Source organism: Acanthochromis polyacanthus, chromosome 11 (assembly GCF_021347895.1).
Source record: "Acanthochromis polyacanthus isolate Apoly-LR-REF ecotype Palm Island chromosome 11, KAUST_Apoly_ChrSc, whole genome shotgun sequence".
In the NCBI taxonomy this organism is placed as follows: Eukaryota; Metazoa; Chordata; class Actinopteri; family Pomacentridae; genus Acanthochromis; species Acanthochromis polyacanthus.
The window spans coordinates 38,798,679-38,812,076 of record NC_067123.1 but is presented as its reverse complement, the minus strand read 5'-3'; the positions used below and the strand labels follow the sequence as shown (position 1 = coordinate 38,812,076).

At 41.4% G+C, this 13,398-nt stretch overlaps 1 protein-coding gene across 1 annotated transcript; it reads left to right on the top strand.

Annotated features, from left to right (window-relative positions):
- The first annotated feature begins 506 nt into the window (after positions 1-506).
- Positions 507-12,005, top strand: csnk2b (casein kinase 2, beta polypeptide). Its single transcript, XM_022221371.2, has 7 exons — positions 507-647; positions 1,873-1,954; positions 2,476-2,578; positions 3,542-3,657; positions 5,557-5,632; positions 5,942-6,131; positions 9,401-12,005. The coding sequence occupies exons 2-7, from the start codon at positions 1,883-1,885 to the stop codon at positions 9,489-9,491; spliced, it is 648 nt and encodes a 215-aa protein (XP_022077063.1). The 5' UTR covers positions 507-647; positions 1,873-1,882; the 3' UTR covers positions 9,492-12,005.
- Positions 12,006-13,398: the final 1,393 nt, after the last annotated feature.

Below are 13,398 nucleotides of genomic sequence, written 5' to 3'. Positions count from 1 at the left end.
AATGACAAGACCAAGACTTAAAAGACAAAAAATGAGATACAAAATGATAAAAAATGACAGAAACGAGAAACAAAACTACAAAATCAGACAAAATGAAAAAAACGAGACCTAAAACACAAAGACGAGACACAAAAGGGCAAAAATGAGACAAAATGACGAAATGAGACGAATTTTGTGTTCACACACACACACACACACACACACACACACACACACACACACACACACACACACACACACATTGCTATGAAGTGTGTCACCTCACTCAATGCTCAGTAGACTGGAGCAAGTGGAGTTTTGCTTTAGATTGTTGTGAGCAAAAAGTTACCAAAAACGCCCAATGGATCAAATTTGATACAAAAAATATATCAGAAACAAAATGATATGGAAGATTTTAGATTTTATTAAAAGGGGTAATAAACATTTTAGTTCCCAAAAAATAGAATTTTCTGGCTATTTTTTGATGGATCGGGTTTTAGTGTTAAATATGTAGTACTTGGAGTCACCAGTGGGCGGCAGCAGCGGATCAGGGGCCGCAGGAAGAGGAAACTTCTTCGGGGTGAAGTGGGAGCTGGTGTCCATCTTATTTACACCCGTGAGATTGCTAAATTGACGGATTTTTCAGGAGTCTAAAAGTTGAAAACCGGGTAGGTCGGCGCAGTTACGCTCCTTTACTGTATCGGAACACCTAAAACCAGAGGCAGGAGGACCTTTAGAGAGATTTAATGTTAGTCAGAAGGCCTGTTTTCTAACGATGCGCCATGTTGGATTAGCCCTTAGCTGGGTTTAGCTTAGCGAGCTAACGTCGGCTACATCCACCGGCTCTTATTACCAAACACGGCACATTTAAGATTACATTATCCAGTGATTTATAGCTATCAATATGTGTTTTTGACAAACTAGTAACCACTACAGAGGTGAGCTTTTTAAAATCTACCTTACCGAGGTGGAGAATTAATGCCGGTTAGCCAGCTAGTTAACTTAGCTTTCATCTGGAGTGGACAGCAATTATATCTTCGTGAAATACTTTAATAATCTAATTTTAAGTGAAAAACTAACATCGATGAACACATGGGAGAGAGGTCAGTCAGCTCAGTGTCTTATTTAGAGATAGGAAGTTATTTGGGGTGATAATTAAGTGTTGTTGAATGACAAGAAGCTGAAAAACACCTCTTAGAATATAGCTGCAGGGAATAATCGATTAGTTTTTGACTGTCAAATTAATCAAGACCTGTTCTGATAATCAGTTAATGGTTTGAGTACATTTTAAAGGACAAAATAAATAGAATTCTGCATCTTAAATTGAATGTATCTTGCCTTCTTTACTGACTTTAAAGTGAACATTTCGGTGAACTATAAACAAAACTAATCAACATTTTTCACCATTTTGTAGACCTAACAACTAATCGATTAGCTGATTGAGTAGTCCACAGACATATTGCTATCTTATTATATTATGAATGTAGTAATGCAAACTTTGTAGTCTCACTATAGGGAAATCAGGTATATCTCTTGTAAAAAAAAAATAGCTAACTAGATTTCTTGAAGCTGGCAGTAACTGTTTTTTCCCACTCAAAAAGTCATCTTCAAGCGTGACCTTTCCCTCCATATTTCTCCGGTTTCACCTGCTCTGTGCCCATCATTATCGCCAATCCAGCTGGATTTTTCACCTGCCGCTGTGACACCCCTTTGGGTTGTAAACTGCAAATATCTCTTTGGTCAAAGCTATTTGGTTACAAGAAATCTTGACGTGTCATAAACACACATATTTGCTGCTACCAGAAGCTTTAAAGTGTCTCTATTAGCATGCTATGTCTGTTTGGTCCAGCTAAAAGCAGAACATTTGTAGTTATGTCTGCTTTTTTCTGGCAGGTCGTCAGAGATGAGCAGTTCAGAGGAAGTGTCATGGATCTCCTGGTTCTGTGGACTGAGGGGGAATGAGTTTTTCTGTGAGGTGAGTTACTTCATTCTCACTTAGATGCGTTTTGTTGATTGTTCTCAACCAGATAGTAACTAAGAAATGAGAGAGTATAGAATGTATGATGGCATAGATATTTCCCACAGTACATGTTCTTATTCCTTTTATAGATCTGCTTGTGAAATGTGTTGGATGGTAGGACGTTCTTTGTAAACTCGAGGCAAAGAATCAGACATTAAGAAAAAACGCAATTCAAGTTTACGTTAATAGAAACTATGAGAAGTAAAAGCTGGGGTGGGTGGGAGCTTTGACTGAATAAGTTGTGTGTTTTTTAATCACTGTCTTTCTTTGTGCACGAGATTTCTTCGCATTTGATAAATTTGCATGTTAAACTTATTTTGTGTAACTATTCTGTATAATAAATATTATACCACGTAATGTTGGCTGAGCTCTCTTTACATATTTTTTTGAAGCGATACTGGTGACTTTAACATTTCCTCCTGATGTTCTGGCCCTGAATAATCACTTTTTTATTTACCTGGTTTCTCTGTCTGCAGGTGGATGAAGACTACATCCAGGACAAGTTCAACCTGACGGGGCTCAATGAGCAGGTTCCTCACTACCGCCAGGCCCTGGACATGATCCTGGACCTGGAACCAGGTCTGTATGCTGCCCTCATGCCTCCACGCTCTGAAGCTACGTGTCCACTAGATTCATTTTCCCGCATGTAGAATCTGAAACTCTCCCGCTTGGTGGGCGTGTACTTGAGGCCAGTAGAAGGTGTTCAACTCCTGCTGACCTTCTTCTCAAACTATTCTGCCCCTGATTGGACTCTGTGGTCACTAACTTTCTCTTTTATGACAAAAACAGTTCAGAGAAAAGTATTTCTGAAAGCATTTGAGGCGAGAAGTAATCTGTGCAGCAGCTGAATCTGTCCTGGTTTTAGTTTACCGACGGCTAGTTTAGACGTTTGATGAAAGTTTCACGATGTGTTGGATATCTGCACACCGCATTAAGTCGAGTGTACTTTAAGCAAATGAGCTGCGGGAAAACACACCGCAACCTACCCAGCATGCAACGCAGTGCGTTACACGTAAACAATGAATGGGTTGCAGGAAATTGGCGTATCTAGTGGACACGTACCTTTAGTTTGTAAAGAAGCACTGATTATTGTCCTTAGTGTTAGTAATCCTTACTGAACAATGTGTTAAATACAGCAGTTTTCAGATGTGTGTTTCAGGATGTTAACATCTGTTGCATGTGTAGTAAACAAATAAAAGTGAGTGGGAACGTTTGATTTGACCCTTTTTTTGTTTGTTTTGTGGTGGTTTCGGCTCGTGTCCAGGTTGTTTCTGTTCTCCTCAGGTGATTTCTCTTTAACTCCCAGCAGTGCAGCTTTCTCTTTTTCTAAATAATTTCACAGGATCTTTGAGCTGCTGCCCAGAAATCCTCTTCCTTTGTTTGTGCTCCTTCAGATTCACTGATGTAGCACATCTCTGTTGGTACTCCTGCTGTTTCCTGTTCCTTTGATAATCTCTCTCTGCACCGTTTTGCTTCTCTTTTAACTGTCAAAAGCAAATGTGAGAAGTTTACTTTTTCTTCTTCTTTGGTTTCTGCCGTCAGATGAGGAGCTGGAGGACAATCCCAACCAGAGTGATCTGATCGAGCAGGCGGCTGAGATGCTGTACGGCCTCATCCACGCACGCTACATCCTCACCAACCGAGGCATCGCACAGATGGTGAATACACTGCTCTGCTCCATTAATTAGAAACCTGCGGATCAATCACTCATTGTAGTATTTAAATAACTAGACAATTGAAATAGCTGCTGTTTCATTTTCTGTCCCGTAATCAACTGAACATGAAGCCATGAATCCTTCTTTAACCCTCGTGTCGTCCTGCAGGTCAAAATTGACCCGTTTCAAAGTTTGAAAATGTGGGGAAAAATAAATATTTTCACAGTGAAACTTCTGATGTGCACATTTCAGCGCTCGATTTAAGGCCGAGAGGTCCGGTCACCCAAATGACATTTTTTGGGCCACCAACATACGTCAATTTAGACATTTTTAGGAGCCAAAATCAACTTTTAGTGGCCAAAAAAATTAATCCTACTTTTTTTTTTTTTTTTTGGGGGGGGGGGGGGGGGGGGTCCAGTTCCTCCTCCACGTCAACTTGTTAGCTGGAGCCGCCGAGCTATCACTGGTCGCTGGGCAAAGTGTACCTTAAAACATCCCACGGCCGTGAAAAGTCACCCACTAATGAGCAGCGCATTGTCCGGAGCTCCTAGCGGGCGACTGGGACGTTGACAGCCGGAACAGGTGCGGTTTGTCCCGGGCAAATGAGCGGCAGGTGTTAGCCGAGCAGCTAGCGGGGGATAGCTAGCCAGCCGGGGAGTCTGAGCAGTGTGTGACCGGGGAGAGCAGCCGGCGGACCCGCCGAGTTAAAAATGACAGCTCCGGTGGCTTGGTGCTTTCCGTTCGCGGTGCTCAGGCTCAGTTGGTGCTGTCCTCTGGATGCCGCCACCACATTCTGGGCTGGTTCTGGATCCGACGGAGTCTCGCGGACTCCTGCGAGATGTTAACGACATTAACATCAGCGACAATAAAGTGTTCAAATTTGAAATTAAATCGACTTAAATCCGCGGATCCGCGGAAAATTGCCATCCCTGAAACTTGGATTTGGAGGTCAGTTGCCCAAATCAAAATATTTGGGCCCCTAACCAGCGTGTTATTTGTCATTTTTGGTTTTTAGTCGCAAATGGCGATCTGGCGACCGTCTAAATCGAGCGCTGACATTTTCAACATTTTTGGGAAATCTTTGAACATTTTTTGGTGGAAAAAAATATTAAAAATGTTTCTTAAGAACATTGACATTAAAATCAACCAAAATCCAGCAAATTTCACTGGATTTTGGTTGATTTTTTTGGTGAATGTTCTTAAAGAAAATATCAGAAGTATTACTGATATATTTGGAATCACTTTAGATATTTTTAGGATTTTTTTGGAAGATTTTTACTCATTTTTTGAAAATATTTTAAAGAATTTTCTTGCAAAATTTCGAGGATTTTTTTTTTAAATCAAACTTTTAAGGGAAACTTTGAAGGAATTATTGGAATTTTCTTCCTGAAGGTTTTGCAAATTTTGAGAAATCTGGGGATGATTTTTTTTGCTGAATTTTTGGAGTTTTGTTTCAGACAAGGAATATTTTTGATGCCCGTAAATGAGGACAACAGGAGGGTTAAAGGACCAGGTGGACGTTTTGTGGACGTCTCAGGTGTTAATTTCCTGAAAGGAGGTCGACAAGCTGATGGGACAAAAATGAATATAATAAACACAGAAGACATGTCATTCTAAAATGTTTTCCTCTTTATATCTAGTGTGAATATTTACAAAAAAACCTCTACATTCCTCAGTAATTGAAAGTCCTTTGATGACCAATGTTTTACTTTGATCTTCTAATCTTTACCGTCATCACACACTGTCTTCTTCTTAGTTGCATTTTTGTCAGTTTAAATTGTAAAACAGCTCCAAAGGACAGTTTAAGGGATGTATAACACTTCCAAGTTCTCTCTTAAATGTAAATGAATTGCATCTTACTGTTTCATTGATTCTTTTTATCCTCATTTATACCTTTTTCAGCTGGAGAAGTATCAGCAGGGAGATTTTGGCTACTGCCCCCGAGTCTATTGTGAGAATCAGCCGATGCTTCCTATTGGTGAGTAAAACAAAGTCAAATACAATACACAAGGACGAAATAAACGAAGGGAAATCTTTGAACGCTGCAGTGTTTCTGTCTGCTGGCATCGGTGAGCCCGCTGTCCCTGTCCAACCAAACCTCCTTCTGTTCCAAGTCGTCCGTTTCAATTTAAATCTGTCTTTACTTTCATGTAATGACAACCCTGACACAGAAGGAAGTGTTTGAACAACACCAGCAGTGTTTGTGGTGCCTCTATGTCGGCTTTAGTGGATTTAATCTGACTTGTTCCCTCCTTCTGGTCCTCACGCTCCTCTTCTTCCTCCACAGGTCTGTCAGACATCCCAGGAGAGGCCATGGTGAAGCTGTACTGCCCCAAATGTATGGACGTCTACACACCCAAGTCCTCCAGGCACCACCACACAGATGGAGCCTACTTTGGCACTGGTTTCCCCCACATGCTCTTCATGGTTCACCCGGAGTACCGGCCCAAGAGGCCCGCCAACCAGTTTGTCCCGAGGTTAGTACGGAACGACCAGGGATGTTAGAATACCTCAAACTGTACGCTCCTTGATCCCACAGCGACAGAATAAACGTATGTCAACAGTAGCTCTTAGGATGGCGTTTTAAAGTTATTAATAAAAAACAGGACAGGTTTCTCAAAATAATGATGCTAAAAATCCAGGCTAGGAGCAAATAATACCGTCATAAAACTCCGTCATCTGGTTTGTTTAGGAGGACTTTAATTCAAGTTTTTGTTCCGTTTTCTGTTTCTCTAGAAAGCTTAGTAAAGCTGGTGGAGTGTTTTGTTCTGCTCTGTGCCTTCCTCATGCTGATGTTGTACAAAGATTATTAGGAAACCTTCAGAAGCTGCTCTACGTTTACATGATGTGTTCCTACATTAGCCAGCTAAAGCTACGGCTTCGTTAGCGCTGCATGTGGACCGCTGCTACAGCAGACGCAGCCGCCACACTTCACCGGTCGCAGCATTTCAGGATGCAAACGTTGTGTCAACATGTTTTTAATATAAAATAACAACTGAAACATGACGCCGTCTACATTCTGACTTTTGGTCGTCTGTAACTTCTCTGATCATGAACACAAACACTGAAGCTGCATGCTTTTTCTTTTTTCTGCATACATTTGGGACAGACTCATAAGACTGAGCCCAGAACGCTGTGTGTGAAATAAGCCGTCATCTGTCTGTCTGTTGTCAGTGGCTTAACTGTGATGTAACTGCAGAGGATTATGGGTCAGAATGAGCAGAAAAACAGACTGGTTTTCAAACTGTAGAATCCGAGCAGGTATAGTAGGACGTCCTTTTTGCACCCTGCATTTGACATGCATCGGGACATAATAAATCTTTTTCTGGCATACTATATACTATAGTACAGGAGATCATTGACCTACGGTGTTTCGTTGTTACGTCAGAACTGCTTACATGGAACTAGTTGATGAGTGGATGAATACGTCGTTACACGGCGCTATCAATGGGTTTTGTTTCCATTCTCTGGTTGTACTCCATCTTGGATTGTGCTGCATTCACTAACTTTTTACCTTCATTATGGCTCCCAGCAAAAGTCAGACTCTTCTGATGCTGGAAGAAAAGCAAAGCCGTCTCCATGGAAGTGAAATTAGACAGAATAAAACGCTGGGAACAGAAACATGGACCAACATGGGTCAAGATGTAAAAACAGGTCAACATATTGTAGCGACATTTTGTGATGAATGAGTGAGACTTTATCTGGTTCTCTGCTGGTTTATTGAACCTTCACACAGGATACTGTGGGCCGTAGCCAACGCCAGAATAACTAGAAAACCCCATAACTTAGCTCCACAATAACTAGAAAACCCCCATAACTTAGCTCCAGAAGGACTAGAAAACCCCATAACTTAGCTCCAGAATAACTAGAAAACCCCATAACTTAGCTCCAGAAGAACTAGAAAAACCCCATAACTTAGCTCCAGAAGAACTAGAAAACCCCATAACTTAGCTCCAGAAGAACTAGAAAAACCCCCTAACTTAGCTCCAGAAGGACTAGAAAACCCCATAACTTAGCTCCAAAATAACTAGAAAACCCCATAACTTAGCTCCAGAATAACTAGAAAACCCCATAACTTAGCTCCAGAAGAACTAGAAAAACCCCATAACTTAGCTCCAGAAGGACTAGAAAAACCCATAACTTAGCTCCAGAATAACTAGAAAAACCCCATAACTTAGCTCCAGAAGAACTAGAAAAACCCCAGAACTTAGCTCCAGAATGACTAGAAAAACCCCATAACTTAGCTCCAGAAGAACTAGAAAAACCCCATAACTTAGCTCCAGAAGAACTAGAAAACCCCATAACTTAGCTCCAGAAGAACTAGAAAACCCCATAACTTAGCTCCAGAAGAACTAGAAAAACCCCCTAACTTAGCTCCAGAAGAACTAGAAAAACCCCCTAACTTAGCTCCAGAAGAACTAGAAAAACCCCATAACTTAGCTCCAGAAGAACTAGAAAAACCCCATAACTTAGCTCCAGAATAACTAGAAAACCCCATAACTTAGCTCCAGAAGAACTAGAAAAACCCCATAACTTAGCTCCAGAAGAACTAGAAAACCCCATAACTTAGCTCCAGAAGAACTAGAAAAACCCCATAACTTAGCTCCAGAAGAACTAGAAAAACCCCATAACTTAGCTCCAGAAGAACTAGAAAAACCCCATAACTTAGCTCCAGAAGAACTAGAAAACCCCATAACTTAGCTCCAGAATAAGTAGAAAAAACCCATAACTTAGCTCCAGAAGAACTAGAAAAAACCCATAACTTAGCTCCAGAATAAGTAGAAAAAACCCATAACTTAGCTCCAGAAGAACTAGAAAAACCCCATAACTTAGCTCCAGAATAAGTAGAAAAACCCCATAACTTAGCTCCAGAAGAACTAGAAAAACCCCATAACTTAGCTCCAGAAGAACTAGAAAAACCCCATAACTTAGCTCCAGAATAACTAGAAAACCCCATAACTTAGCTCCAGAAGAACTAGAAAAACCCCATAACTTAGCTCCAGAAGAACTAGAAAAACCCCATAACTTAGCTCCAGAATAACTAGAAAACCCCATAACTTAGCTCCAGAAGAACTAGAAAAACCCCATAACTTAGCTCCAGAAGAACTAGAAAAACCCCATAACTTAGCTCCAGAATAACTACAAAAACCCCATAACTTAGCTCCAGAATTAGCCGCCGTTCCCAGCTCTCTCTACTGCTGACTCTCAGCCAATCAGAGGTGAGCTAACTAAACACGACACGTTCACTGACATTAGGTAAATCTGGAACTGAACAATAAACATTGAAACCTCAAAATCAACAACATCAGTCTGTTACAATATTCTGTTATCTTTTAGTGAAATGATTCTTACATGCATGAAAGTCGTTGGTATTCATGACTTTATGAAGAACTGATGGATATCGTGAAGCACGGAACGGATTTGTTTACATTTTCGTCAGAGTTCCAGCTTACGTTTTATCAGTGATGACAGGAAAGACTTATGAATTCGGTGTGTATGAATTGTTCTTGTATCTTTTGTTGTCACATCTGCGTGTCTTTTCAGTCTGGCGTGACGTCTGTTTGCAAACAGTTTTAATAAAAATCCGTATGACAGCATTTAGGGAGGGTCCGTTTGAAAAGATCAGAGTTTAAGATCAATGTTCTCGCCCTGAAAGCAAACAGACGACTAATCCCTGTCCAAACGCTCTCATTTATCTCATGTTCGTGCTGCTCTGGACTTCATCATTTCTTTTTTTTTTTTCCAGGCTGTACGGCTTCAAGATCCACCCCATGGCCTACCAGCTGCAGCTGCAAGCCGCCTCCAGCTTCAAGAGCCCCGTCAAGGCCATCCGCTAGAAGAAGAGGAGGATGAAGATGCCTGGAGAGAGAGAGAGAAGGCAGGAAAGAATTACTGGACGGAGAGGGGTCACCTGATTCTACAAAGCTCTCCAGATGCCCCCTCCCCTCCCTGAAGACTGTATTATTTTGGTTTAGATTAGGGCAAATGAAAAAGATTTTTGAGTGTGAGCGAGACGTTAAAAAAACAAACGCAGATAAACACGCATTTGGTTTTCCATCTTACCAAACTCGTCCGTGCCAAAAACAGAGGAGGAAGCTGAACGTCACGAGCACACCGATGAGAGAATTATGCTGTTGGTGGGTGACGCTACGGTTTGGTTTGTGTTTTTTGTTCCCGTTCGGAGGCGACGGATGGAAAGCTGAAGGCTCTGGGTTTGTTCTGTATTTGGCACAGTTTGGTAACCGCTGGTGGTAAACCCTCCCTGCATGTCCACTCAGGCTGACACCCACACAGACAGCCGCTGTTTTTCCCTGCATCACGTTAAAATGTGGTTCATCGCACAAAGCGTTTAGCTAAATTTGCCTTAAGCTACAGAGAAACACCCCGGTTGTTCTGCTGTCCCCACGTTTCCTTCTGCTTCTACGCTAGAAATAGATCAAACTTAATTTTTCTAACGAGTCCGTGTCGTTTCTCCAGCTGTCTGTGCGAGTGTCAGACTAATTCCTACGCGAGAATAAATCCCACGCTACGTTTTTCCCCCCCAGAGGTTTCCCCTCCTGCAGCAGCAGCAGGTTTGTACCGTCGAACACCTTCCCTCTTAGCTTAATCTCCGCTACGGGAGCAGTTCGACATTCGGGGAAATGTGAGAAGTGAGATGAGAAAATCGATCCCGCCGATGTCCGTACGGTGAATATAACGCTACAGCCGTTAGCTCGGACTGGAAACGGTTAGCCTGCTTCTGTCGTGCAGTCAGAAAAGCTTCAAGCAGCACCTCTAAAACAGAAATGTGTGCTTAGATAGACGGCTGTTGTGACGTATGAGCTCACTAACTGTCTTATTACACGAAAACTGATTTATAAAAACAACAATTTGCAGTTTTTAAGAGTGTTATGAGCCATTCAAGCCAATGTTGCACCGTATTCTGTGACCACAAGGGGCGCTGTTGTATAGATGTTGCTTCAAAAACAGATGGTGTACGTTTTAGGTGACAGACTTTCATTCTGTTTAGTTCAGCTGTGCCCCTAAACGCCCTCAAAGACGTCTGTTTAACGGAAGGAAGAGCTCTCGTTGGGTTTGTTTTCTTTGTCCTGTGGTCACATTTTATAATAGCAGCAGAATATGGCACAACACTCGTCTCACAACACCTGAAACGTGTTTTAGTTGGATGTATTCTACAAATAAGAGGTGCTGGTCGGATCTGACGCTCGTTTATTAACATGTAGCCTAAAAATGCACATTTTTCTTCAACTTAATGGCACATAGCGCAGAGGGTAAGATGAGAAAATCGATCCAGCTAATCGATCCAGCTAATGTCTTTACGGTGAATATAACGCTACAGCCGTTAGCTTGGACTGGAAACGGTCAGAAAAGCTTCCAAGTAGCACCTCTGAAACAGGAATGTGTGCTTATATAGACGGCTGTTTGGGGGGTACAACGAAATGCTAACTTGTTGTACGAAAACTGATTCATAAAAACAACAATTTGCAGTTTTTAAGAGTATTATGAGCCACTGGAACCAATGTTGCACCGTATCCTGTGACCACAGAGGGCGCTGTTGCACAGATGTTACTTCAAAAAAACATGTTTGCTGATATGTAATTAGATGGTGTATGTTTTAGGTGACAGACTTTAATTCTGTTTAGTTCAATTGTGCCCCTAAACAGCCTCAAAGACGTCTGTTTAACGGAAGGAAGAGCTCTCGTTGGGTTTGTTTTCTTTGTCCTGTGGTCACATTTTATAATAGCAGCAGAATATGGCGCAACACTCGTCTCACAACACCTGAAACGGTCGTTTTAATCGGACATATTCTACAAATAAGAGTTGCTGGTTGGATCTGAAGCTCATTTATTAACATTTTTCTTCACTTTAACAGCACATAACGCTGTTAAAAATAGCCAAATTGACATTTTTAAAGACGCTAGACGGATCCAGGCTGTCTGTTTTCAGTCTTGTAGCTTCTTATTAGTTTTCTCATCTGGATCTGAAGTGAATATTTCCCCCAAAATGTCCCGACTGCTGCCGTAAAGATGGAGGAGACTCAGAGAATCTAGACAATCTGAATCCTTGGGCTCACTCCACATCTGCACTGATCCTGCTGGTGTCTTTATTTATGTTCAGGTTCACAGACAGACAGACAAACCACCAGCCGCTTGTTTTTCTTTCTCCCTCTCCTCTTTTAGTGTGACTGCAGTAGACTCTTCTTTTTCTCTTTTTTGGGGGGGGATTTCATGACACCAGAGAAGCGGTATTTATGCGTCCAGATTTTAACTCATGTTGTCGTCGTCTTTCTGCTACTGTGGAAGGGTGAGCAGGATTCAGAATTCTCAATAAACTTCTATTTTCTTTTCATATTCTTCCGTCTTTTATTTGAACCCGTCGCTGCAGTTCTTCCTTTTCGCCACACGGTGTCAGCAGAGAGCTTGGAGGATAAAAAAGGTCGTTTTCTCACGTCTGAATGTTTGTTTGTGGATGGAAACCTAAAGCAGAGCGACCGTAAACCGCCCTTCAGCCGCTGCATTCCTGACATATGTGCGTGTTTTGGAGCTCGGAGGAGGATTTCCTGCGGTGTCCCGGGGATTGATGGTCGTCTGGATCGTGGGTGTGGTCGCAGCGACGCTTCACATGACTCTGAGTTAACGGCAAACAAACACACAAAACAATCACACAGCGGTGACACAACATCACAAGGTCCCGGTCATGCTTCTGCAGTTATTTTAAAATTAAGTTTCCGTGTCGTGCGGTTTGACTTCTTGCAAACTGGAAAATGTCAGAGTGGAGATTAGATATTAAAGCGCAGCAGCTTTGGTTTGGAAATGTGCTGCTCACGGTGCGTTTAGGCGGCAGAAACCTGTGGCTTCTTCACGTGTGACTCATAGGAGGTGTTTTTCACTTCTGCACGCCAGCTGTGTTTGGCAGAGAGACTGGCAGCGCTGGGCCGACTTCATGTGGCCGAACCCGTCAGTTTTTCCAGAGGGAGAAAGAAGACGAGGAGGAGGAGGTTCCTTCATGACTCAGGATAACCTCAAACCACAGCCCAGGACCAGCCCTTCTTCTGTCCCGTTCCTTTTAGCACATCCCAGCACTGGAAAAAAAAAAAAGCCCCTCTCAAAACAAGAAAAAAAAAATATTTCAAGGAACCTTTATCTTGAAATAAGTGAAAAAATGAGCAATAGAACAAGTGGAGAATGTCTGGGAAAGATTTCTTGAAATAAGATGTGATATTTAGAATACTGAGATCTTAAAATTAGCTGGAAAACTTATTATAAGCTCTATTTTACCAGGATTGTCAAGCTTAGGTGTCTTAAAATAAGCCAGATATGTTTAAAAGAAACAGTTTTTCATGCAAAAATAGATTTTTGCTTTCATGTAACCTCCTAATTTGAGATGTTTTGATCCTCCTGTTGTCCTCATTTACAGGCACCAAAAAATATTGTTTCCTTGTCTGAAAAAAATCAAAAATTAAGCAAAAAAAAATCCCCAAATTTCTGAAAATTTGCAAAACCTTCAGGAAGAAAATTCCAATAATTCCCCCAAATTTGGCAATGAAATTTTCGTAAGTATTCTCAAAAAATAAGTAAAAATCTTCCCAAAAAATCCTAAAAATATCTAGTGATTACATATTTATATCAATAAAACTTTTATTTTCTTTAAGAACATTTATTTTTTCCACCAAAAAAAAATTCCAAAATGTTGAAAATGTGGACATCAGAAGTTTCACTGTGAAAATATATATTTTTTCCACAT

Excerpts from the sequence above, each read along its gene's own strand:
- csnk2b (XM_022221371.2), top strand. The coding sequence starts at position 1,883 with ATGAGCAGTTCAGAGGAAGTGTCATGGATCTCCTGGTTCTGTGGACTG. Across the intron at positions 1,955-2,475 it reads GGAATGAGTTTTTCTGTGAG|GTGGATGAAGACTACATCCA; the intron begins GTGAGTTACTTC and ends CTCTGTCTGCAG. Across the intron at positions 3,658-5,556 it reads ACCGAGGCATCGCACAGATG|CTGGAGAAGTATCAGCAGGG; the intron begins GTGAATACACTG and ends TACCTTTTTCAG.